General features: G+C 31.8%; 4 protein-coding genes across 5 annotated transcripts; 2 read left to right on the top strand and 2 right to left on the bottom strand.

Annotated features, from left to right (window-relative positions):
• The first annotated feature begins 420 nt into the window (after positions 1 to 420).
• LOC120084927 lies at positions 421 to 6,595 on the top strand. Its single transcript, XM_039040740.1, has 12 exons — positions 421 to 834; positions 1,257 to 1,440; positions 1,544 to 1,612; positions 1,700 to 1,798; positions 2,250 to 2,329; positions 2,440 to 3,253; positions 3,552 to 4,237; positions 4,824 to 4,908; positions 5,012 to 5,063; positions 5,342 to 5,391; positions 5,593 to 5,640; positions 5,740 to 6,595. Exons 1-12 carry the CDS (start codon positions 575 to 577, stop codon positions 5,914 to 5,916), a joined length of 2,604 nt encoding a protein of 867 aa, XP_038896668.1. The 5' UTR covers positions 421 to 574; the 3' UTR covers positions 5,917 to 6,595.
• A 2,375-nt stretch (positions 6,596 to 8,970) lies between these two features.
• LOC120090990 (universal stress protein PHOS34-like) lies at positions 8,971 to 11,733 on the top strand. Of its 2 annotated transcripts, none has more exons than XM_039048747.1 (4): positions 8,971 to 9,781; positions 10,184 to 10,275; positions 11,080 to 11,201; positions 11,428 to 11,733. In XM_039048747.1, exons 1-4 carry the CDS (start codon positions 9,616 to 9,618, stop codon positions 11,522 to 11,524), a joined length of 477 nt encoding a protein of 158 aa, XP_038904675.1. In that variant the 5' UTR covers positions 8,971 to 9,615; the 3' UTR covers positions 11,525 to 11,733. The 2 variants fall into 2 exon arrangements, with proteins under 2 accessions (XP_038904675.1, XP_038904684.1); XM_039048756.1 differs by having other exon boundaries at positions 9,506 to 9,781; positions 10,181 to 10,275; positions 11,428 to 11,732.
• Positions 11,734 to 12,142: 409 nt separating this feature from the next.
• On the bottom strand, positions 12,143 to 14,003 carry LOC120070356 (translationally-controlled tumor protein homolog). Its single transcript, XM_039022293.1, has 5 exons — positions 13,847 to 14,003; positions 13,299 to 13,372; positions 13,059 to 13,187; positions 12,826 to 12,983; positions 12,143 to 12,477 (listed from the first exon to the last, which is right to left on the bottom strand). The coding sequence occupies exons 1-5, from the start codon at positions 13,872 to 13,874 to the stop codon at positions 12,360 to 12,362; spliced, it is 507 nt and encodes a 168-aa protein (XP_038878221.1). The 5' UTR covers positions 13,875 to 14,003; the 3' UTR covers positions 12,143 to 12,359.
• An 8,035-nt stretch (positions 14,004 to 22,038) lies between these two features.
• Positions 22,039 to 23,332, bottom strand: LOC120086972. Its single transcript, XM_039043807.1, has one exon. The coding sequence runs from the start codon at positions 23,202 to 23,204 to the stop codon at positions 22,845 to 22,847; it is 360 nt and encodes a 119-aa protein (XP_038899735.1). The 5' UTR covers positions 23,205 to 23,332; the 3' UTR covers positions 22,039 to 22,844.
• Positions 23,333 to 26,417: the final 3,085 nt, after the last annotated feature.

Consider the following 26,417-nt stretch of genomic DNA (forward strand, 5'->3'; position numbering starts at 1 on the left):
ACTAATCCAAACTCATAAAATTTTTATTTATTTGAATCTAACTCAACCTAAATAAATTAATAATCCGACCCAAATTGTTGAGTTGATCGAATTTTTTGGGTCATCGAGTTTTTTGAACAAGATCATTTATTTAGTATAATTAAAATCTTATTTTAAAACGAAAGTGAGATTAATTTTCAACCATAACTAACGACGGTCAGATAATATGAAGATAACTCAATTCTTTTGTTGGGTTATTCTCACCTTTGTCAGTTTGTTGTATTATTTCTTTTAGTTTTATTTGTTAGAGAGAGGGGAAAAAAAATCAGCATCCTATTTCTCTCACATGGTGGTCAAAAGGTCATAAATAAGGGGAGAAGAAATACCATCTTGTTGTTATTATTATTATTATTATTATTATATATTTATTTAAAACAGAATTATAATTGCAAAAACAAATACAAATCCGGGGCAAGCAAATCCGGAATCGGCCCCCTTACATTCGTCCTTTGTTGTGCAACAATGTCTTGGATCATCAACAACATTCCTTAATTCTTCTTCTTCTTCTTCTTCTTCTTCTTCTCCTCTGAGATTCATGCATATGGAAACCCAGTATTCTGCTGCTTCACATTCCTACAGTTCGGCGATGAAGATGACAATTCCGCCGTCTCAACATGCCGACAATGACCGGAGCACCACCGAGCTTCGCGCCTTGGACTGCAACCTCACCTCCCTTTGCGACCACATTCAGATTGAGGGCTTTAACTCTGGCGCATTCTCTGACATCATTGTCCATGCCATGGGCTCCACGTACCACCTCCATCGCTTAATTCTCTCGCGCAGCTCTTACTTCAGGTCTGGATTGTTTCAATTGGACAAAGATGGAGTTGTTTTTTATATGGGTTTTCGAAATTTCATTGATTTTGTTCACGCTTGAGTGTGGCTTTTGGAAGATGGCGCTTATGTGATACTATTGGGATAAACCTATTCTATTGATTTCGTTGTTTTTATGACGGAGTTAATGTTTTGGTTAATTTTATTTGCCTTGAGAAATGGGATTTTTTGCTCGTTTAGTATATGAGCTTCCTTGATTTGACGTCGTTGCTTAATTTCCAGGCGTTTTACTGGTTATCTTGTAGTTTTGTTATTTTTCAAATTTTCTTGATGATTTGTTGATCCATGGTTATAATTAATGATTGGTTTATTTTATTACTCAGTTATATATGCTGTTATGGGTTTGCTTCTGCAATCTCAGTAGCTTACGTTATGACTTGCAGGAATATGCTTCACGGGCCGTGGAAAGAAGCCAGTGCTCCTGTTCTGACCTTGCACGTTGATGATAAGAATGTCAATGGGGAGGCAATTGCTATGGCTTTAGCATATCTCTATGGACATCATCCTAAGTTGAATGATAATAATGCGTTTCGTGTTCTTGCTGCTGCCTCTTTTCTCGACCTTCAGGTATCATACTGTCTTTGTTACTGATATATATTTTTTGTTTGATATATTTTGCTTTTTGTATTGTGGATTTGATTTAGTATTGTAATTTATTTTCTTTGTTCAGGATTTGTGTGCAATATGCACAGATTTTATTATAGCTGAACTGTGGACTTCAAATTTCTTGGCTTATCAGGTTCTAAGAATGTGAAGGTGCTTTGTCTAATTCCTTCTGTTATTCTGAGCTTCACACATAGTGCACACGTATTTTACTTTGATTTAGGTATTTGCGGAGAGCCAAGATTATGGAATACATGGAGAACGTGTGAGAATTGCTTGCTGGGGTTACCTTTGTCAAAGTGGTGCTATTGAGTTGAAAGAGGTATTTTAAGTTATATATCATAGCCTTTCGTTCTTCTTCTGTCATGTAGACATGGAAATGCATTGAATTGGTGATACTTTTCCTCTTCCTCATGAAAATGGATGTCGTCCTCAAGTCCACTTACTGGTAATTTGATCTAGTATTGAATTTATATTCAAAAGAAATGTATCAAGATTTTAGTAGGTTTGTTGTTTTTAACTCTAGATTTTCTGTGTTTTATATTACATCTTTGGGATGTAGGTAATATAAAACAGACTTTGTATTTGGCACATATTCTTATAAAACAGACTTTTTACTTGACACATATTGTGGTTTTACATCCATTGAACATGAGTATCATTCTGATTGTTAGGCAATAGGTCATACCATCCTTGATTGAACAAATACGTTAGGTGTTGGTTTAAAAATGAGATACATCATTTCAATTTTTTGTTATATTTATTGTGAATAGGTGCTTCCAAAGCTTTCATCTCAGACATTGTATGCTTTGCTGACCTCTGATGAATTATGGGTGCCTAGCGAGGAGAGACGGTGAGACTGAGAGATATGATAATTTTTGCTTATGATTTGCTGTTAACAATTTTGAGTTCCTTTCTAATTCCTTGTTTTATTTTTCGGTATTCTTTTGGTCTTATCAAAAGGTTTGAACTGGCATTATATGCGTTCCTTGCTAAAGGGGCTCTTTGTAAGGAGGAACCTTCTGGACCAGGTTGTTCCAGTTCTGAGACTGAGAATTCCAAGGCACAAGAAAATTCTTCAGTAGATTCCACTAATGAAAGGTTGGAATCAGAGCTTGGACATTTAAGTTTGAAAGATGGCCTAGAGGTCAATAGAACTGCTTCTAATTATCTTGGTCAGCTTCCCGACTCTGTGGTTGACTTCCAAACAGGGGCCTCCAACTCTAAACAAAAGATGCAACAAGTTGCATACTCTCAGTCAAATTTAAAACCACCATTTTTGTGCAATGTGGAAGGGTCATCAGCTTTAAATAATTCATTCTCTGATACGAATGGAATTCTAAGCTCATGTTCCTATATTAACTTGCCAATTACAGTTGGAGTAAGTGGACTTGGTGCAAGTGGAGTTGCCATGGAAGGGCCATCGGAAGAAGGCTGCTATCAATTGGATAACAATACTTGGCTTGCCACAGACCAAACAAGCCATTGTTCCACTGCAAACTCTTCTGCCAATGGACTCCCTTCAAATGATTGGGGAAGATGTGGCATGCCTGCTGTTTCATGGGGTGGCAGGGTTGTAGGTAGAAGGCAACTTAAAAGTTATGCTAAAGGCAACTTAGGTGCAAGGGGAGAGGATTATGATGTTTTTGATAGTCTATTTGAAGGGGGTTCACTTTTGTACTGCAACATGACTTTTGAAGCTCTTCTAAACATGAGAAAACAACTTGAGGAGTTGGGTTTCCCTTGCAAAGCTGTTAATGATGGTCTTTGGCTGCAGGTTTGATGTTTAAATATTACCTCTGTTAAATTTTGCCACATTTTGAGGCTCAGCGATTTATGTCTTCCAAGTAGTTTAGTCAGTAAACTGAAACTTCATATATAGTGAGTTATGAAAATGGTGTGCCAATTACAATGGAGAACTTGGTATTCCTGCTTGAATTGAGCTTTCAGCTTTAGCTCAACTAGCTGGGATATCTATAGGCATCTTACTTTAATTAGCAGGTTTTTGAAGTATGTTGTCTGTGATTCCCTTAGATGCAAACTTAGCTTCTTTCAATTATATAATTTATTTGCAGATGCTTTTAAGGCAAAGGGTACAAGAGATTGTTGCTGATACATGCAAAAATTGCTGCCTTACAAGTTTAGCATGTGCATGCCGACAGCCATTTGCATTTGCACGTGGAGTCAATGCCTCAGGATACTATATCAATGAACATGATCAGAACAGTTCTCCTGGCAGTGTGGGAAACATATATGTTGCTGAATCTTCTCAAGGGGATGGAAATGGCCCATCCAAACCTGTCCGAGTACACGTTAGGGGGCCGGTTGAAGGGCTTGCTGGAATTGGACGTGGAACCACTTTTGTGCCAGCGAGTGCCTTGCCTCCAACACGCTTTGTCTGCTCCCGTGTACCCATTGGCGTGGGCAACAGAAATTGTCATCAGTTGCTGGCTAATGATGATCCAGAGGCTAGAGCTGAGCACAGTGGGGACTTGTCTGGAGATGGATTGACGGCATTGGTTGGATTGAGCCAAGGAGGGGGTGGCAGTATGAATGCTCAGGGAGAACCGACAGAGAGAGGATATGAGATGGAACTGCAAAGCAGAATATCTGCCTGTATGGCAGGTCCAAGTGCCACTGGTATTCCTGTTCAGATGCTTCAATCTGATCATGCTCTTGGAATTGAGTGGGAGAATGAAAACAGTACAATTGCATTGGATATGAAAACACCTTTAAGCCACTTCCCTCCTTTTCGCTTTGGGTAGGTTCTCTTGCTATATTAAACAAAGGCTTCTTTCCTGTTTGATACTCAAAGTTAGTTTTGCAGCTTTCTGAAATTGTCAAGAACTTAGCTTTTGGCCTTCGTGGTTTTCCATCCTGGCTTTAATTTGTGATTGTGTTAGTGCTTTGATACTTGGGTGCCATTAGTTGCCACTGGCTCCGTGTTTAAGTTTTCCCCATTCCTTTAGATGCCTTTAACTCCTTTAGCTTTATCTTGTTTTTATACTAAATGATTCTTATATGCAATAGTAAAAAATTTCTCGAACATTTAATGGCCACTTCTTTCCGTAGATTCTTTGAGAGGAAAGTCTGTGCATTTTCTTAGGCTTCTAGGTTGCTGTTGTAAACCCTAGGTTCCTCCTTTCATAGGCGTAGCAATTCTCTTTCATTCAATTCCTCTTGTTTTTAACATTGTGCACCCAGAAGTGGAGGCAGGCATCATGGTAAATTTCTTATATATTTTGTAACTCTAATCCTTTTGCTCGCAAGTATGCAATTGGGTTTTCACTCCAGTATCTGTTTTTGGTTGATTATTAAAAATTTACGATGGATCTTTGGTTTTCCAGCGTGCAATTTGAGGACGTTCATAGGCTTAATGATGGCCAAGTCAAGCATTCACCTGAGTTTTTCTATGCTGGTTCTTTATGGAAGGTGTAAATACAAGCAGTTACTCTACTCGGTATTTCTGAGATGTCTGATTCTGGATTCCATTTATTTTCCAATATTTTATAGACTTTATTTCTTTACTTTATAGGTTAGTGCTCAAGCATTTAATGACGAAGACCCTCAAGGACGTCGAACTCTAGGTAACCTTTTGCTACATGAAGTTTTGAAAGACTTTATTATTCTGATATGTTTCTCTACAAATACACAACTTTACCTATTTAAAGAGGGGAATTGGCTATGTAAGGAACGAAGGCCAACGGTAACAAGGGAAGAAAACAAAACAAATGGAAAGAATGGAAAATATAAAAGAAGGAAAAAAATAATAATAAATACTGTGAGGAACTTTCCTATTTTCAACACTACAGAATGATGAATTCAATACTTTCATTGACTGAACTTCTTCATGTATTTATTTCAGGATTATTTCTTCACAGGCGGAAGGCAGAAATATCTGATTCTCTCAGAAAGGTCAGCCTCAATCCCCGTTATCTAATCTGGAAATGGTGCAACATGAGTTTTAAAAATCTTCTATTCTTTAAACATCTATCACTTATGATGCTTTGATTTCTGAATTACCACTGGGGAGTTGACCTTGTTTGATTGATGAAATAAACTCTGAAGCGAGTAGATATGCCTACAGACATTCTTAATTGGCAATTAATCTTTCAGGTCCATATGTTTGTGGATTCTCGTGAAAAAGTTACTGCGCGATATCAGGTACCACATGCAATGCAACTGTAGTTTCCAACAATTTGCACAATTGTGTATTGGAACATTTGGTTAAACACATTCTCACCATTTGCCTCAATTATTCAGCTGATATGTCCATCAAAGAGGGAGGTGATGGTGTTTGGCAACTTCAAACAAACAGGAACGCTTCTACCGAAAGCGCCCAAGGGATGGGGTTGGCGCACAGCTCTCCTATTCGACGAGCTTGCGGATTTTCTTCAACATGGAGCCCTGAGGGTGGCTGCAGTTGTGCAGCTTGTTTGAGCAACGGTATGTATGTATTTATTATTATGATGGTACCCCCCCCCCCCCCCCCCCCCCCCCCCCACAGTAGGTTTTTCTTTCTCTGAGAGGTGCCTCTAAAAAAGTTGAGCCAGTCTGCACACACATCTTTGGGGGGAAAAAATGCCCTTTTGGATTTGGTCTGAAGGTTTGAGTAAGGGAAATGTCTTACTTGGCCTTTTAAGTTTAAAAAATGAGACAGTTTAATAAATGGTTCAAATTGATCTCTGGTATTAGCTTCTTGTTAGTGACACTAATGAAAAAGTGATATGGCATCCCCATTTTTTAATTAGTTGGCATCTTAGATGGCATCTCTGAGACAGGGGAGAGCTTGTAAGGAGAGAGAATAAGGAAGAAATAAAACGGCACGTAAGAAGTATGTAAAAAACTTGTAGAATACTTACAAATCGACATCAGCACATTATCAACTACTTATTCAGTCATATTTTCAATAGTTTCATTAATGAAAGAGTAATTTCAGAGACCAATTTGAATCATTCTCTTAAACTTGTAAGAGTTAAATGTCACATTTTGAAACTTGGGCAAATTTTGTCAAGGGACCAAAAGAATGTATCTTTCCCACATGTGTATTATTGTAGTCTGATTGTAATCCTAGATTTATAACATTTAATCTATTGATAATTCTTTTGGCTTTGAAGAACTGTGGTCTGGATCTATTTCTTCTTGACAAATCATCATCGTAGTCGTTATTACACCTCAGTTCTTTAAGAATATTGGGATTCTGGATTGTCTTTTACAGTCATTGTTTTCACATTAAACTTTGTACATGATCATTGAACCTAGAGCTCAAATATTATTTGGAAATTTAGTGTGAATTTCCACACTAATCAGGGTTGGAGAGAGGATTTAGGGAGACGTGAGATTTTCTAATTTGATGAATGTATTATGTATTTCCAAAACATTTTTAATAAAATTCACTGTGAGGATGCTTAATTAACTTGTTAAAAATTTTGTAGGATTTTAATATTCTAGATAGGTGGTCTAACATGAAATGAAAATATAATTTTATAGTTGGTATATCTTTTTCTTGTTTCAAAAAACATGAATTTCTAGACTTTAATAAGGCTTTTTTTCCCCTGTTTTTGGTGAAACAGTGAATAAAATTTGGTGTGTATTTATTTTTGTTAAATTTAAAGGTGGCATTCAAACTTTCTAACTTTTAGAAAGATGAGTATTGTTTTGATTTTCATGTCCGCATTTAATGTTTAATCAAATTTCAAAGTTATTGTAAATAGAAAGGTTATGAGATGTTTTATTAATAGATTAAATTATACAAAATATCTCCAAACTTTGTATTTTGTATTAAAAATCTTTTTGAATTTTCAAAAGTTTCAAAAATATTGTTAAACTTTCAAAATGTTTGAAAATATTATTATTGTTAGTTTTGAATAAAATCATTAGTATTTTGTATAAAAAATACTTTGAACTTTTATGATTTAACCTAACTAATATAATGAATATATAGTTTCTTTATATAATTTGGCTCAAAAAGAAGAATATAAATAATTCCAAAATAGAGACATTTGATTTGGAATGGAGCACCATCGGACTTCATTCACTTGTCTATACAATATTGCGCTCTTATCAAATTTTCAACTTTTTTTTTTCTTTTTATGAAAACAATATTTGAAAACAAAAGGAAAAAAAACGGAGAGAAAACTTTAGTTGTTATGTTTGTGAAGGTTTAAGATTTATGTCATTTCAAATAAAATAGTTCGAACGTCATATATTTTAGGGTAATTATTTTAAATGGTAAAATTAGTGAAAATATTTTCAAATATCGTAAAATATCATTGTCGGTCAGTATGTCTATCAGTATTTATTACTAGTAGATATTGACATTTTACTATATTTATAAATAAGTTAACTCTTTCTATATTTAAAAATAATCTTATATTTTAATCTAGATCTTAAGGCATTAATTAAATTAAATAGATTTGTAGACTAATAGTACTAAGGGTGATAGTTCCTTTCATTTTGAGCTTAACTAAGAATCAAACCGAATTGATTGGTTTGGTAAAGATGGAAACTAAACGAATATTTATGATGATTCAACATTTAATTGGTTCAGTTGTTGATCGGATTGATTTTTGTTTTTGCTTATGAGAGAATAAAATTGCAAAAGGCTATGTGGGAACAAAAACCATGTTTAATAAATTCATAAATTTTAAAAATATTTAATATAATGTTGAGGGTTACCCGAAGCAAGGCACAAAGGTGATGGACAAGTCCAAGAGGGAAGTGCACATCCCAAAAGGGAAAATATCATGTCTTGGAGTTTGGGCTGACCAACTGAGCTAGTGAATTTATACCAATAAAAAAATAACCGAACTATACTCGGACCAATACCTTGCAACCTCGAGCGCTAAAAATGGAAGAGGAAGTAATCTCCGAAGGAGAGACCCAATCTTACTTATTTTTGTGCTTAGCAGAATTAGTCACTCCTTATAATAACTTACATAATAGAGTGCAGTAGACTCAACACTACGATAGTGCAAGGATCTCTTACGCAAGTCAACTTGGAGTGTCTCGAGAGTAGATCAGAGAGAAGTAGGTCAGAGGTCAAATCCACCAGAAGCCTACAACGGAGCTCGAGGGGATGAGATCCAAGCGTCGATGTATAATATTTTTCTAGACTTTCATGGTTGCATGTAATGAGTTTTTAAACTCTTCTCAAAACTGTAATAAATTATTTAGAGGGTTAAATTATACAAATGCCCTTGAACTTAGGGGTTGTTTTTATTATGACACTAAAATAATCGTTACCATTCTTTAAGGACAATCATTGTTAGTATTTATTTCATCTCAAAGATCTATTTTATATTTTGTTTTTTTTATTTTGGGCAAAATGCACTCTTGAGATGTGAGATTAGTGTCTATCTGGTTTATGAAATATCAAAACGAACACTTCAATTAATCAAAAACACTTTAGTTTCTATAGTTTGAAAATGTTTTTATATGATCCATAAATTAATATTGCTATCAATTGACTTTTAACATGTTGGGTTGACAAATTTTAATTAGGTCACAATTTTTATGAGAAAAAGGGAAGGGAGTGAGAAATAGATAGAGAAAAGAGAGGAAAAAAAATACATAAAAATTTTGGGTAGAAATGGTAAGAGAAACTAAAAAATTTGTTAAATCTCATTTGACAGAGCTTCTTAGGTTATTTGTAAAATTTAAAATATCGTCTCAATGTTAAAAAAAAAAAAAGTAATGGAAATGTCCATAAGAATATAGTCATATGCCAAAAGAGAATTAGAAACGTAATTAGGCAAAATGACAAATTTTATATTCAAATATTGTGTCAAACCAGGTTCAACCTCCCGGAGACCACCAAGAGTCCGATCAACATTCCGATTCCGTCGCACCCAGAAACCTCTCGACAGTTGCGAACTATGGGGCCATTCTTTCACCAGAATTTCTTGCGCTCTACAACTGATTTCTCCACCACTGAATGTCCTCCAACAACGCCTTCTTCGAATCCAATATTCCTTCTTACTCTAATATTGCCTTTACAAGTTTCTCGCCATTGGAGGGTGACAACACTTTTCTCTCTACACAACCAAAAACTCCTTCTCCAAGTCTCTCGGTCGGTATTCTCACGGTTTGTGTGATCTACGCTTTCGAAATTTCTTAAGTTTCGGTGTCTGTTCGACAATGGCGGAGCAGGTAATGGTGATTGGCGTCGATGAAAGTGAGCACAGCTTCTATGCCTTGAATTGGACGCTCCAACATTTCTTTGGCCCTAACGCTACTCCTTACAAGCTTGTTATTGTCAACGCTAAACCACCTCCCTCTAGCTTTCTTGGAGTCGCCGGCCCAGGTATAAACAAACCGATTCGATTCTCTCGAACTATGCTTTGCATTTGCTTTTTTACCTAGTTTATTGTTCCATTTGGTTCCTCTGAAATTGAAGAATAAGTTAGCATTGATGTCGATTCTTGAATGATGGTATCGACCATAGGGCAAACTGAGTTTATAGATCTTTATTTTGGGTATCAAAATGTGATGGGAGAGCGAAATTATTTTGGAGTCTTGCTATGTGCAATTGCAGCAAATCAAGGAATCTGTATACCTTTTGAAGTATGCCATTTCTTGATGGTTTGTAAACGATTCGTTTAGGGGATGGTATTGAATGAAAATCGAATCTATATACCCTTGTGTTTCTTCTCATAATCGAGTTTAACATTTTCCCCAATGATTGTCAAATGTCGAGATACAGCAGCCCTGGATGTGTTGCCCATGCTCGATGCAGATTTGAAGAAAATAGCTGATAGAACTGTCCAAAAAGCGAAGGATATATGCATCGAACACAAGGTAATTCTGGCTTTCACTTAGAAATTTTATGGTTGCACCATTGATCCCCAGATATCACCGTCAACTTAAAAAGCTGTCTTCCATTCTCGTTGACGAGTGAATTACTTGTTTACAAAATCAAATCTGGACTTGAATCTTGTACATTCTGCACAAATGAATTGTCAAGAATGTTCTTGCATCACCCAAAGAAAGTGGGTGATTAATTCTCACCATCTGCGTACTCGTACATTGTGCTGATCTTCTTACCCTTGTATTGAAAACATGTGTTTTTAAGGACTTAGGATGTCAATCCAAACAGAGTCTCAAACCCTCTAGACCACCTGCCCTAAATATTATGTTAACTTATCGATGGACCAAATAGACCTTCAGACCTTCTCAGACTACCTACTCTGATACTATGTTAACTCATTGATTAACCCAAAAGCTTAAGTTGATAGGTGAAAATAAATTTAATATTATACTATCTAAAACTCTCCCCTACTCGTGGACTTGAAGAAATATGGAGAAGACCCAACAAGTAGAAATCATATTAATTAGGGAAGAAATAACAATGCAGTTTGAACACAAAACCACTTGAATCACCTGCTCTAGTATCATATTAAATCACTAATTGACAAATTTAAGCTGATGGATGAAGATAAATTTAATATTATATCATTCAACACTTATTGAGTTGAAAATGGTCGAGACTCGTGTCTCTGCTATCTAGAATTTGAGTTGAAACTGGGAGTACCATCTATTGTGCAAGAATTTTAACATAGCCATTTAGCATATGCTCATTGAAATATACTTTCTGCCATGTAGGTTCAAGACGTGCAGACTGAAGTTTTGGAGGGTGATGCCAGAACTGTAATGTGCGATTCAGTAGAAAAATTCCATGCATCCATTTTGGTTGTTGGAAGTCATAATTATGGAGTAGTAAAAAGGTAAAGATTCCCGTACTATACAAGAAATGGGTTGATTTATTACTTAAATAGGTAGTTGTTTGCCGTGCTTTCCAGCTCGAAGTATTAGTAATATTGATTGAGTTGTAGTTTCAAATTCTCAATTCTCACCCATTTGAATGGAAATACTCTACAAAGAAGAAAAGAACTAAGTGGTGCTCTGATCCAACAATCACAAGTGATTTATGAAATTGTTTTTGTTGAACAGGATGGGACTGGGCAGTGTAAGTGACTTCTGTGCTCACCATGCCCATTGCTCTGTCATGATTGTGAAGAGGCCACCCAAGCCCATGAGCATCAGCTGAACCTGATCTACATATCTTCAGAACTTGGAGGCTCTGTGACTGAGCTTCGTTACTCATCTCAAAACTAAGTTAAAGATATTTCTTGTTATTTAGTAATTTTGAAAATGTATTAAATTCTAGAAACTAGACTCCAATTCAACTATTTTTGGTAAAATGTGATTGTCGTTACCAACTATATATGAAGTTGAATCTCAATTAATATTAATTAATTTGTAGACATAATAGATTTTGTAACATGATTTATAATTTATTATATTATACATATTTTACTTTTTATTAATTTATAATTTTTTTAATATAAATAAAAGGCGAGGAGATTTGAACCGTGAATCTCTAGTTTCAAAATGTGAATCAAAACCCCTAAAACATAAAACATAAACACCATTTTGAAAATGATTTTGAAAATTGAAGATTTAAGATCCAAATAAATATTTATCACAACTCACAATTAATCCAAATAGAAACTTATCTCAACTCATAATTCACCCTTGAATTAAGTCAATTTCTGAAAACAAAACTAGTTTTTTAAACACTTCTTTTGGTTCTAAAATTATAATTTAACTTTGATAACAATTTTTTTATACTATGGGAGTAAAAAATTACTGACAGCGGTTGACATAATAAAAATAGAGATTCATTAGGCATAAAAATAAGGTAAACTTTTGCACTCACCAGAACATAAGCTCCCAGTAAACAAGGCCAAAACAAGGAAACCCAAAATAAACGAAAACAAAAACAGCCCAAACCATCCAAATTCAAATGTCATGAGAAAAAGGCAAACATAGTAGGAACGACTAATGCTACATGAAGCATTCTGCTTCAAAGATTTCTTCTTTCAGCACTTGACTTCCTTCAAACCTGGGGCAAGGTATAAAAATGTCGGGTCAGTGGCTCCTTCCTTGTAGTATGCAAATACGATAGAGCTATCGTCAGCCATACTCTCCCCAACGAAGCTGCAAAAGAGCATAAAGTATGTAAGGAATAGTTCTAATGATACCAAAACTTGAACCAAAATGACAGTCCAGGCAAAAAGAGTTCAAAATTTGTATCAAACAAATTAAGAATTAACATACATGTGAATTAGTTTTATTAACTATGCTCTGTTAGTGTTGGTATTTGAGTGCAGATCTTTTTTCATATATAAATTTTAGATAAAAAGTCAGTTTAGAACAGACTATTAGAAGGGTAAAAATTCTTCAAACACTAAAAATCACTTAGTTGTGGTTGTTGCCGATAGTTGTTAGAAGAAAAATGTTCGGTTTGACAGAAATAGAAAAACAGACAACTATAGAATTACTTACAATTGCAAGTCCTTGAGCTTTGAAAGCAGATACTTAGTTGCTCCCTCAATGTTCTTCTTAAATGCCTCTTGTTTCTCCCCTTCCAGCTTAGGTGTCACCGCTTTGATATACTTCTTAATGTATGTAATCAACGTCTTCTTGTCCATGGGAGGTTGCTCCTGGAGACCCAAAATCGAAATAAACAAAGTAAATAAATCATCCTTAAATGCTTACATTACGAGAAGCAGGTCTACCTGAAGACGGAAGGTGTCAACAATGTCGACCACCTTCACAGCCTGATCATCAACACCTTCGTCGTCACCAGCACCTTCAGCAGAAGGATTAGCACCAATATCCACATCAATTGCTCCTTGAACGACCCACTATAGTAAAAACGGTGTACGAAAGGAGTAAGGCATAGTGCTGAATACCCATCCAATTTAATAAAATTATTCCTACCGTGAATAAAAATACAGTAAACAAAAATATCTAACCTTTCCATCGACTTCCCAAATCATTCCATTCTCGATTTCCTTGTATGGAAACGAATCCGAGAGAAGCTCATCACCTGTATGAAAATTTCAATAAACCCATGTATTAACTCTCGGTCCAATGGAGAAAAAAATCCACAATGTAAACGAAACCTAAGAAACATTACTACAATCTAGAAAATAACCAATCATGAGGAGAACACTTCTTCAGTCATAGAATGAAAGAAGAACGAAACCAACTCTCAAATCTTCAATATACAAATTTTCTTTTTCTAGTCTCTACTATTCATATTCATAACTCCAACCTCAAAACAAAATTCTTAAATATTCTAATAAAATTTGCAAGGCCACAACAGGGAGTATATATATATATATAATCCAACATAATCAGATTGCTAATAATGAAACAAAATCAGATTGCTAATAATGAAACAAAATCGATCTAGATCCAAACGGTAATCACAGATCCAAAAAAGAAAACCCTAACAGCGGAAGATAGCAAAAACAAAACTACATAAAATCATTGAGAAAGAAGAGATTAGAAGAATTACCAGATAAAAGGTCGGTGTAAACCAACATGATTGCAAAATTATTGACTCCCGGATCGCTCCTTCAAAGAAAATTTATTGGGCGAGAGAGAGTACGGCAACCAGGAGCGCAAGAGGGTTTGAGACAAGGGAGGCAGCAAATTTATAGGCCAGGGTTTTGGTTAAGAACTTAGTATAATTCAATGAATATAACTCTATTTCTCTCGAGACTATTTTTCTATTTTTCTTTTTTAATTCTTGCTCTATCCTTTTATTGTTTATCTTCTTTTTTTTGTTTTAATATTTATCCTTTTTAATTTTAGTCTAATATTTTAATTAAATAGGATAATTATTTTATTTTTTAAAATATATTTTTCAATAAAATTAAAAATAATATGATTATTATTTTTGTTCAATTATGTTTTGACAACATTATGATTATTTATGATTATTTTAAGATAATTGATTGATAGTATAATTGTTTTTTTAACTCAAATAAAAATTTAAATTTTAAGTAAATCAATATTTATTACTATATGTATAAGAAAAAAATAATGATTTTTTTTCAAAAATAAACTTGTATTCACATAAATTTATATTAATCACATGGTTTTTTTTTTAAATGAATTGTTTTTTAAATTTACACTAATCTTTTTATTAGTTTTTTTTTTCATTTAGTCTCATAATATTTAAATATTTATGTACATGATTTAGCCTATAATATATCTTTGGTTTTATACAATTAAAAGTTAAATCATAAATTAAGATAATTAAATTAGGTTTTATTGAATTATATATATCTCTATAATTTATAATTTATAAATTATATTAGTTATTTTACATTTAAAACTATAATATTACATTTTAAAATATTATTAATTATGAAAGATAGAACTTTAATATTTGATGATTTAATATTATAAAAAATATGTCATGATTTGATTATTTAATTATTTGATATAATTCTTATGATATATATTTAATATTTGTAATATAAATAAACCGTTGTTATAAAAACTAAGTATTTTAGTCCATAATTGTGAAAGATAGCATATTTAGGGTCAATAATTGAGTGAATATTAACATCTTAAAAGAATGACAAATATAACAAAATTTATATGTGATATATCATATACTTCTATTAGCGAATTCTATCAATAATGGATAGATCCAAACAGTAACAGAGAATCCATACAAATCACATATCCAAAAAGAGTAAAGAAAAACCTAACAGTAAAAGATCGAACCCCTAGAACCAAAACATAATATTCGGATAACTATATAAAATCATTAAGGAATAAGAGACTAGAAGAATTACAAGATAGAAGGTCGGTGTAAACCAACATGATTGCAAAATTTCCTTGTATTCACATAAATTTATATTAATCACATGGTTTTTTTTAAATGAATTGTTTTTTAAATTTACACTAATCTTTTTATTAGTTTTTTTTTCCATTTAGTCTCATAATATTTAAATATTTATGTACATGATTTAGCCTATAATGTATCTTTGGTTTTATACAATTAAAGGTTAAATCATAAATTAAGATAATTAAATTAGGTTTTATTGAATTATATATATCTCTATATATATAACAATCTTATCAATCATGAGTTAATTATAAATTATAAATTATATTAGTTATTCCACATTTAAAACTATAATATTACATTTTAAAATATTATTAATTATGAAAGATAGAACTTTAATATTTGATGATTTGATATTATGAAAAATATGTCATGATTTGATTATTTAATTATTTGATATAATTCTTATGATATATATTTAATATTTATAATATAAATTAATCGTTATTATAAAAACCAAGTATTTTAGTCCATAATTGTGAAAGATAAGCAGTGGGGAATTTTCTCGGGTCGTGACGGTATCTGGGGAATAAGCATCGGCTAACTCTGTGCCAGCAGCCGCGGTAATACAGAGGATGCAAGCGTTATCCGGAATGAATGGGCGTAAAGCGTTGGCTTTTTAAGTCCGCCGTCAAATCCAAAGATGCAAGCGTTATCCGGAATGATTGGGCGTAAAGCGTTGCTTTTTAAGTCCGCCGTCAAATCCCAGGGCTCAACCCTGGACAGGCGGTGGAAACTACCAAGCTGGAGTACGGTAAGGGCAGAGGGAATCTAATCTCACATATCCTGCTATTTTCCACGGTAATTGTAAAGAGGCGAAGAAATGGATTCATCATTCAATTTGAATCACTTCAAGAACGAGAAAAAGAAGTACCACCTCCTTCGGGTATTTCGATTGAAATACCCATAAATGGTCTTTTTCGTAGAAATAGTATTCTTGCTTATTTCGATGATTCTCAATGCAGAAGAAATAGAAATTACTAAATATGGGACTATAGGGGTGCATTCAATCCTCAAAAAAGAGGATTTAATTGAGTATCAATGAGCCAAAGACTTTCCAAAATACCAAATGCAAATGAAAGTGAATCGATTTTTTTTCATTATGGAGGAAGTGAACAATAGTATCATTGAAGTAGTTACACGACTATTAAGTATAAGAAGCCGAGTAGGCGGATTGGTCAGTGGAGAAAAAAAAATTGAACTCAAAATATTTTCTGGAGATATATATTTTCCTGGAGAGATGGATAAGATATCCTGACACAATGACATCTTGATACCACCTAAAAGAGTAAAAAAAATTCTAAGAAATCAAAAAAATAAATTCATATGTGATATATCATATACTTCTATTAGTGAATTCTATCACTAACGGATAGATCCAAATAGTAACATAGGAATCCATTCAAATTACAGATCCAAAAAGAGTAAAGAAAACTGAAAGATTGAAGCCCTAGAACTAAAACAATAATATTTGGAGAACTACATAAAATCATTGAAGAAGAAGAGACTAGAAGAATTAACAGATAGAAGATCGGTGTAAACCAACATGATTGTAAAATTGACTTGTATTTAAGTAAATTTATATTAATCACATGGTTTTTTTAAATGAATTGTTTTTTAAATTTACACTAACCTTCTTATTAGTTTTTTTTTTCATTTAGTCTTATAATATTTAAATATTTATGTACATGGTTTTAGCCTATAATATATCTTTGGTTTTATACAATTAAAAGTTAAATCATAAATTAAGATAATTAAATTAGATTTTATTGAATTATATATATCTTTATATATATAGATTGATAAGTTAATTATAAATTATAAATTATATTAGTTATTTTACATTTAAAACTATAATATTACATTTTAAAATATTATTAATTACGAAAGATAGAACTTTAATATTTGATAATTTAATATTAGGAAAAATATGTCATGATTTGATTATTTAATTATTTGATATAATTCTTATGATATATATTTAATATTTATAATATAAGTAAATCGTTGTTATAAAAACTAAGTATTTTAGTTCATAATTGCGAAAGATAGCATATTTAGGATCAATAATTGAGTGTAGAATGACAAAATAACAAATTCATACGTGATATATCATATACTTCTATTTGTGAATTCTATCAATAACGGATATATTTTGTGAGTTGAATCTTAGTTTTGCTACAATTTCTTTTATATCACGTTATATTTACTAATACTTTGAGTCTATATGTTATATCAGCAACCATCCCCAAACATATATTAGGCTAGACCTGGCCCAATAATGATTTGAAATTGAATTGATTTATAATTTTGTTTGGATTAACTTTAAAACAAAATGTTTTTTAAACAAACTAGAATTTTCTTCTAAGTAACTTATAAGAAAAAATAATAATTCAGAGTGTATTTAATGGAATGTATGAATGTGAATTTAGATAACTAAAACTTATTTTTATCTTTTAAAAATCTTAATTAAAATAATAATTAAAAGGAATAAGTTAATCTAAAAACTTTGCTTTAATAAACATTTTGGAGGATCAAAATATCATCGAAAATTAAAAATATATATATATATATATATATCAAGAAGAATCTTGTAAACTAAACTTTTAAATTATAAATGCAAAACATTTACCTGAAAATAAGTCATTTTTTAAATGAAATATATAAAAATTTGTTATCCATTATGGAAATAAAAACAACGAAATAATACTTTTATTTATGTTTTGAAAAAAATATAGAAATAAAAATTAGACACTTATGTCTCTTAAAAAATTAACTTAAAATTTACCTTTTACCTTAATATTAATTAGTTATTAGACTAATATTTTATAAATATGTTAGTTTATTTTGATCCATGATCTTTCAAATTAATTTCATAATTCTTTATCAGTTATTAGATTGATATTACATAAGTAACAATTTTTTTTAAAAAAAAATATTAACTGATTTTGATTCTCGATATTTCATATTAATTTTATTATCGTTCCTCACACTTTTAAAAGTTTGGTTTTTTTAATCACTATTGCACATGAATATCATTAAGCTTTTTTTATATAGTACTATTAAATGGAATCTAATCACATACAAATAATCTAGGATGAAATCGATTAAAGTTGATAAAGTATTACAAAATACATAGTATTTTCATAAACACAAGCAGCTCTCAAATCCAATCTCAATGATTAAATTATTCTCCAATCCCAAGAAACAGCTCTGTTTAACAATAAACTAACCTCAAAACAAAGTTCTCAAATATTCCAATGAAATTTGCATGGCCACAACAGGAAGCATGTATATAAAATCCAATATGAATCTAATAGTGAAACAAAATCGATTGGTCTAAAATATGTTATAGAGGAATCATAAAAATCACAGATTCAAAAAGAGCAAAGAAAAGCCTAACAATTCAAAAAGAGCAAAGAAAAGCCTAACAGCGAAAGATCGAAGCCCTGGAACCAAAATAATAATCTTTGGAGAACTACATAAAATCATTGAGGAAGAAGAGAATCTAAGAATTACCAAATTATTAATTTGTTCTTTTTTTTCTTATAATTTTCAACTATCTCTCCTTTCACTCACATCCAGCACATCCTCCTATTCGCGTCTCATTAAATCGTAGTAATATTATGCATTATTTTTAATATCCAAACATTCTCTATGAACCTCACTCAATGATGCCTTAGTTTTGGTTCATATTGATCGAGTGCTAGTATGGACAATCATATCAATCTATAAAGTACACCAAAATTATAAGTTTTTAATTTATCGACAAATCAAATGTGACATCCAAAACTAATTTGCACCATAATATGAGACTTGATTAAATATTTATTTAACATATTATCAAAGCAATAGATCATACGTTCAAATTCTTGTTATATGATTCTCTTCCTAATATCTTTGCTTTGTTATCCGCGGTTTATCGAGTATAAATTCATAGAATAATAATAAACTTTTCCACCATTCAAATGAGATCTAGATCTTATTTATACAATATTTAACAAACATGCAAATTAAATATATATATTCTAAAGAATTCTAAAGAATTTAGCTCAACTATCATTATCTTTTAAATCCACATTCACTACAAAATTTCACGACTTTCTCATGCTTAAGCGCACCTTTGTAAAAAAACCATAAACTTAAAATCTATTTATATAGAACTATAAGAGAAACTTCTGTCCCTTTTAGATGAGATCATTAGATAATTTGATATTTAAATCATTATATAAATTTTTTTCCTATTTTTAAGTATCACATAAAAACTATTTTTTTTTTAAAAAAGCTTAGCTTAAAAGATTTTGTTGTTATTAACATTACACATTAAAGAGATTAAAAAAGAAGATCACATCTGATTTATAACTAATATCTACTTCGTTAAATAAAGATTTTTTTTTAAAAAAATAATATTTTATCTCTAACTAATATCTACATTTTTAAGAGAAAAGTATTTTTTTTAAAAAAATACATTTTATCTCTTATCTACTTCTCGTTAAATAAAGGAAATTGTATTTAAAAAAAATCACATTTTATATCTAACTAATTTATAAATAAATAAAATATTTTTAAAAAATCACATTTTTGTTCTAACTAATATCTAGATAAATAGTAATTTTTTTAATCACATTTTATCTTTAATTAACATCTATTTTCTTTTAATAGAAATTTGTAATATCTACTTCACGTTATATAAAGAAAAATCACATTTTATATCTAACTAATATATAATAGAGAAAATAGTTTTAAAAAAATTATATTTTTGCTCTAATTAATATCTAAAACAAAAAGAATTAAAAAAACAAAATCATATTTTATCTCTAACTAATATCTACTTTTTTATATATATACACATTTGTAATATATACTTCGCGTTATATAATAGAAAAATATTTTTTTTAAAAAAATACATTTGATCTCCAACTAATATTTACCGACTTTAAATAAAGAGATTTTTTATAAGAAAAAATCACATGAGTAAACTTAAATAAAAAATAAAATCACATTTTATCTCTAACTAATATCAAGATTTTTCTTTTGTCTTTTTTAGAAATTTGTAATTGCTAATTCACTCTAAAAACATTCTTTTAAAAAAAATTACATTTTATCATTTTATCTCTAACTAATATCTACTCTGTGTTGAATAAAGAAAATATTTTAAAAAAACATATTTTATCTCTAACTAATATATACTTTACGTTAGATAAAAAAAAATTTATTTAAAAAGATTACATTTAATTTATAACTTAAATCTAATAAAGATATTTTTTTTAAAAAAATAATCTCTTTAAATTATTTTTAGGGTTCTATATGGTAGGCCTAAAGAAAGGCCTAAAGAAAATCCTATATTTGATTTTTTTTTTCCCAAAAAAGTATTTATAAATTTTGGATAATTATATCTTTTTCATTTATTTATATTCAATATATATATATATATATATTCCTATATTCGAAGCTACTTTAATTATGAGAAGAGAAAATACATTTATTATAAAGAGAAAATGCATTTTAATGCAGTTTTTGACAGATTATTTTGTTAGGTAGTTGAAAATATTTAAATCAAAATATAATTAGAAATTGACTCCACATAAATGTATAAACCAATATATGAAATACACCACAATATATAAATCTTCACAAATTTCATTTACACATACTATATATATATCATAATAAGTCTATATAAAAAAAACTCTCGTTTATATCAAATAAATGAATACATATACCACAAAATATATTAAATTTCTTATAAAAGCTAAAAAATATGCATATATATCACAATATATATAAAAAAATATGAAAAAAATAAAATTAAAAGTTGAATTGAGCGAATCCGTCATTGTCGTTTGTCTGCTCCGAATCCGTCTTTGTCTTTGCTTGTCTCTCATGCTTGCTCCACACCATTCTTCTCCCTCTTGTAATCAGAAAAAAAGAGAGGGGAGGGAGAAGGAGAAAAGAGAGGGAGGAAGAAATGGTTTTGAAGCATAGAGAGAATAATATATATATATTAGTGAAAATAGGGATTTTTTTTATTTTTTTTATTTATTTATTTTTTTTTTGTAAAAAATGAAAGGTTCAATATAGACCTATTTTAAAGGTTTTTAGTTGAAATCTTATAAAACCAAATTAGGATGTCAAATACAAATTTCCTTAAACCAAATTTCTCTCCAAAATTAACCCGCCTCCATTTTAAAATTTGTTTAAGGTATATTATCATTTTTAACTATTTCTTTTTCTCATCATTATTTTTTAAAAATTCGTGTAGAATTGAAATTTTGATTGAATAGGACTTTCATCCTATACATATATTAAGTTTTCGATTTTATATCCTATACATATATTAAGTTTTCAATTTTATGAAACATGTACGGAGTGAAAACAGATGATTTATATTTACTTTCGTAAATATTTATGGACCACACGTTAATATTATTAGATTTCATCTAATTATTCATAGTGCCATACTCGAAATTTTTCCTTTAAACAATTCCACTTCAATAGTAATTCCATTTCCCTCCAATTTTATTTATTACATTTATTGAGAAATTTCACTTATCTTCTCTCTTTACGTTTTTATATTTATTAAATAACTCTATTTTAACCATCTGCATCCTAAACCCAAACAGAATAATTGTAATAACTTAAATCCAAATATATAATGAGTTTAACATGAACATTGTACCATTGAAGTCAATTCTAATGTATTAAATCCAAACTTATTATGAGTTTAACATGAATACTATTGAAGTGGAGGTCAAAATTTTGATTTTACACCACGTAAAAATAAAAAAATAAATAAAGATAAAAAAAAAACTCACAATTCTAAACCGAGTAAAAGTAACACGGTGTAGAGGCTTCAATGGGATCACTGGTAGCAGATTCTGTCTCGTAAAGATACAAAACAGTAAAACAATTAATGGGTGAAATTGGACAGAACAGAGAAATATCAGCCTCCCCAGACCCTACACAATCTCTCTTCAACACATACACAAGAGATTCCATCGTCACATGCTTCCCTGACAGTGCCGGCACCCATCACCGCCCAGCTACCCGGAGCTTTTCGACCTCCGATCGCCTTCAATCAATTTTTTTTTTTTAAATCCAACCAATAATAAGTTAAATAAATAATAATAATAATAATAATAAAAGACCCAGATCTCATCACACTATTAGATTCCCAATTCCCATAATTTTTCTTTTAAAATTGCATGCAGAAATCTGATTCCAAAACTCCATAAACAAAGAGGAAATGATGTTTACAGGGACACGAGGATGAAGAAGAAGAAAAAGTAAAACGCCACCGCTGATCGCCGACAGTCAAACAGAAATCTGAACCGATGAATTACTTTCTCAAGGTATACAAAATGACGAAAATGACCTCAATGACAACGACATAGAAAGTCAGAGACCAATAGGAAAGCAAGAAGCCAGCAAAGTAAGGGCAAATTCGAAATTTCAATATTTCATTCCACCAATCAAAATGCTCCGTCTAGAAGGGGCATACATGTAAATTACAACCCACTCCTCGTTCATCAAGCAAGCTTTACACAATACCAAAAAAAAAAAAAAGAAAAAAAAAAGAAACTGGGGGCATGGAAGAAGAATAAATCGCAGAGAAGACAGATCTAAGTAAGTAAGTAACTAACAAACAAATTTAGTCGCCGGAATCATCGTCGCCGCCAAAGATAGAAATCCGATTATAGAGGAGAAAGAGAATGAGAACGAGGAAGAGAGCAACGCCGACGGGGGATCCAGTGACGCGGTGGATGGAGTCAGGCTCGCCGGAGGAGAAGATGGCGGAGACGAAGGAGCCGCGATCGGAGGAGAGGAACTGGATAGTGAGAAGGAGGAGGATGGGGAGGAGGAGGAGACCTAAGGGGCTTAAGAGGTCGGAAATGGCTTCGGTGAGGGCCTCGCCTTGGTCGCCGAGGAGGAAAGGGACGACGATGACGATAGCGACGACCACCGCCAGTAGAATGGCGTGGGGAGCTCCGCCTTGCCGTTCTTCAATCATTTCGCTACAGTTCACAGAGCGACCGCGTTTTTCAATTAATTCAACTCAGTGTTCTTTTAGGTTTGAAATAGAGAAGGAATGACTGAAGAGAACGAGGGATTTGTTAAAAAAATAAGTGACAGAAGCCGAAGAGACACTGCTCAAAATAGGGGGTTTTATCTGGTGTGGTCAAGTCTCATATTAGCTTGATTGCTCCCTCGATATTTTTTCTTTTTAATATTGCAATTTTCAAACTTTTTATAAAAGTATTGTGATTTTCAAATTCACAAATGTACCAAATACGAATAGAAAATTGTATGTTGAAAAAATGACACGCTTTCTTGAAACCTAAAATTCTTTACCTTTTGTTTATATCATCATCAGTAATTTTACAAAATTACTCCCACTTTTTTTTTTTCACTCTTCCGCCATCTTCTTTTTGTGTTTTCTTCTTCTTTTTCAATGAGTAGCCATATCCGACAAGCGATGTTTGATTTTCTTCTTCGATGATTGACCTATCAGATCCTACGATGTTTTCTTTTCTTCTTCGACAAGCGACCAGATTTGACAATGTTGCAGAATGAGACAAAACTCAGAGAGCAAGAAAAAAGAGGGAGAGCGAGATCGTGAGAGAAAAAAACAAGATCCTAAGAAAACGGGAATGATGAAAGCTATATGTGAGATAGGAAAGGGAACGAGAGGATGAGAGAGAAGAGCAAAATAACGAGAGAGAGCCAATTCACATGCGCTAGGTTTTTCGTTTTGGTAATTTTACTGGAATTTGACGTCAGCAAATAGTAAAAATCTCCATGTTTCAAAAAACAAGATAAATATAAATTTTTCTTCTCAATTTGGATCATCCATACAAAAACCTCAAATACAAAATCAAAACTTCATAATCGTATAACATAAGTTAATACTTAACTTTACAAATAAAAGAAAAAGTTAATTTTTAAAATTTTTGAAGATGTCAAGAGCTACCTCTAAAGTTAAAAAAACTTATATATATATTAACTTCTAACCATTTTTTAGACACAAACTTTAAAGTTGAATAACCAAACTTGTTTCTCATGATTACAAATAAAAGAAAAAGTTAATTCTTAAAATTTTTGAAGATGTCAAGAACTAAAAATAACATATGATGAAATGGTTATACTTCCACCACCACCACACTTTAGAAATACTCTTGCAAGTATTTATATATACCCACTTGTCAAACCTAAATCTTTCAATGTGGGATAACTTCTACCTTTTTTCTCTCCAAACTATTTTATTTTTTCTTTTTGCTATGGACCAAAAGCCCAAAGTCATTTCCAATAATCCCCATGAATGACTGGTATAGCAAACAAAGAAAAACAACAAAAAGATTTTGAAAATTAGTTTTTGAGCTAAGAAAGAAGAATAAACTTAAACATAAATATCTTACGATTTGATTGATGCATAGTGAAGTGGGGCAACAACCTTATTAGGGAGATTGAGTTTACCTCATGAACTTTCACTAACTATGGTTGAGACCCTCACAACAAGTTTTTACTCTTTAAATTTTCCTCGATTCCGCGATATAAAGTGTGCTATATAAGACCATACACATAAACCTCAGGTCACAGTGAAAGCTCTAGAAAGAAACCCTTAAACGACCACACCTTCACATTCACGTTTATTGCTTCATCAAGTCTATCACAACATACCACTCAAAATTAAGCTATGAAGACTTTACATATAGTCCATACCTGGACCAACTTCATCAAGTCTATCAAAAGACAAACCATTTAAAACTGAACTAAGAAGATTTTTTCAACTATGCATCAAGTCCATACCAGAACCATCCGAAGAAAGGGCTATGGATATTTAAGGTTTTAGTTATTTCCATCAAGTTTGTATTAGAACCACCTAAAGAAAGGGTTCTGGATTTTTTACGGGTTTGAGTTCCATGCACAATGAAGATTCCTAAATTATTCTCTTTGTTAGGCCTTTCATTAGAGGATCAGCTAAGTTCCTCTCCAACCTCACAAACTCCAATGAGATAATTCCTCCTTTTAACAATTGTTTCACAACTCTATTTCTTAGACGTATATGCCTCATTTTTCCATTATATACATTATTTTTGGCAATTTCTATCACAATATAAAGAGACTAGTATTGATGCCCTCCACAATGGTATATCACTCAATAGGCTTCTAAATCACTCAGCCTCTTGTCCTACTAATTATAGAGCAATAAAATTTGACCCCATGTTGGACCTAGCTATACAAGTATGTTTTGCAACCTTCCATGATATGGCTCTCCCTCCTAGTAAGAACACATATCCATTAGTGGAGTTTACTTTGTCGTTGTTTGTTACCCAGTTTGCATCACAATACCCTTCTAATACAACAAGAAATTTATTAAAATGCAAACAATAATCTATAGTACTTTTAAGGCACCTTAACAGATGACGAAGTGCAATCCAATGATCTTTATCAGGATTATGCGTATATCTACTCAATCTATGCACAACATAGCGATATTAGGTCTAATGTAGTTCATTAAAAACATAACACTTCCTATAATCTTTGTATATTCAGTTTGTAAACGGATAAACTGAAACAACTGGATGATAGAAACTGAATAAGCAATTCTAAATCAAAGCATGGTAGATCTAAGCAGGAAGCCGAAACCCATTTATGGACTGGAAACAGGAACTCATGAACTTCTAGGTTGGAAATAGAGACCTTCATAAAGATCTAAAACAAAACCCACGAACTTCTGAGCTGAAAATAGAGATCCACGAAAATATCCAAAGATAAAATGAAACAAGGACTCTAGAAAATCTGAAAATGAGCTGACAAAATGAAACCAAACCAAGTTGATTGAACCCAATTGGTCCATCTGAACCAAACCGGTCTGACTGAAATGGGACTGGTTTAAAAACTAAGGCATGAAAGACACAGGGAGAGGAGAGGATTTGGACAACGAAGATTTCGACGAACGAGTGGCGGAGGAGCAACCCATCTGACTCATGGTAGGTCTTCATCGGAGCTATCTGGGTAAGGTGGATGTGGAACGGATCGAACAGATCTATGCATGACGAGCATCACAGATTGGAGCAGGGGCGAGCATCGAGTAGGGGAGCATTGAGTAGGTGAGCATCGAGTGGGTGAGCATCGAGTAGGGGAACATCGAGTGGGGGAGCATCAAGTGGGTGAGCATCGAGGATTGAGTTCTGGATCGGATCAAGACTTGGATCAAGTTTGA

The sequence above is a fragment of the Benincasa hispida genome, chromosome 1 (genome assembly GCF_009727055.1).
Source record: "Benincasa hispida cultivar B227 chromosome 1, ASM972705v1, whole genome shotgun sequence".
NCBI classification, from domain to species: Eukaryota; Viridiplantae; Streptophyta; class Magnoliopsida; order Cucurbitales; family Cucurbitaceae; genus Benincasa; species Benincasa hispida.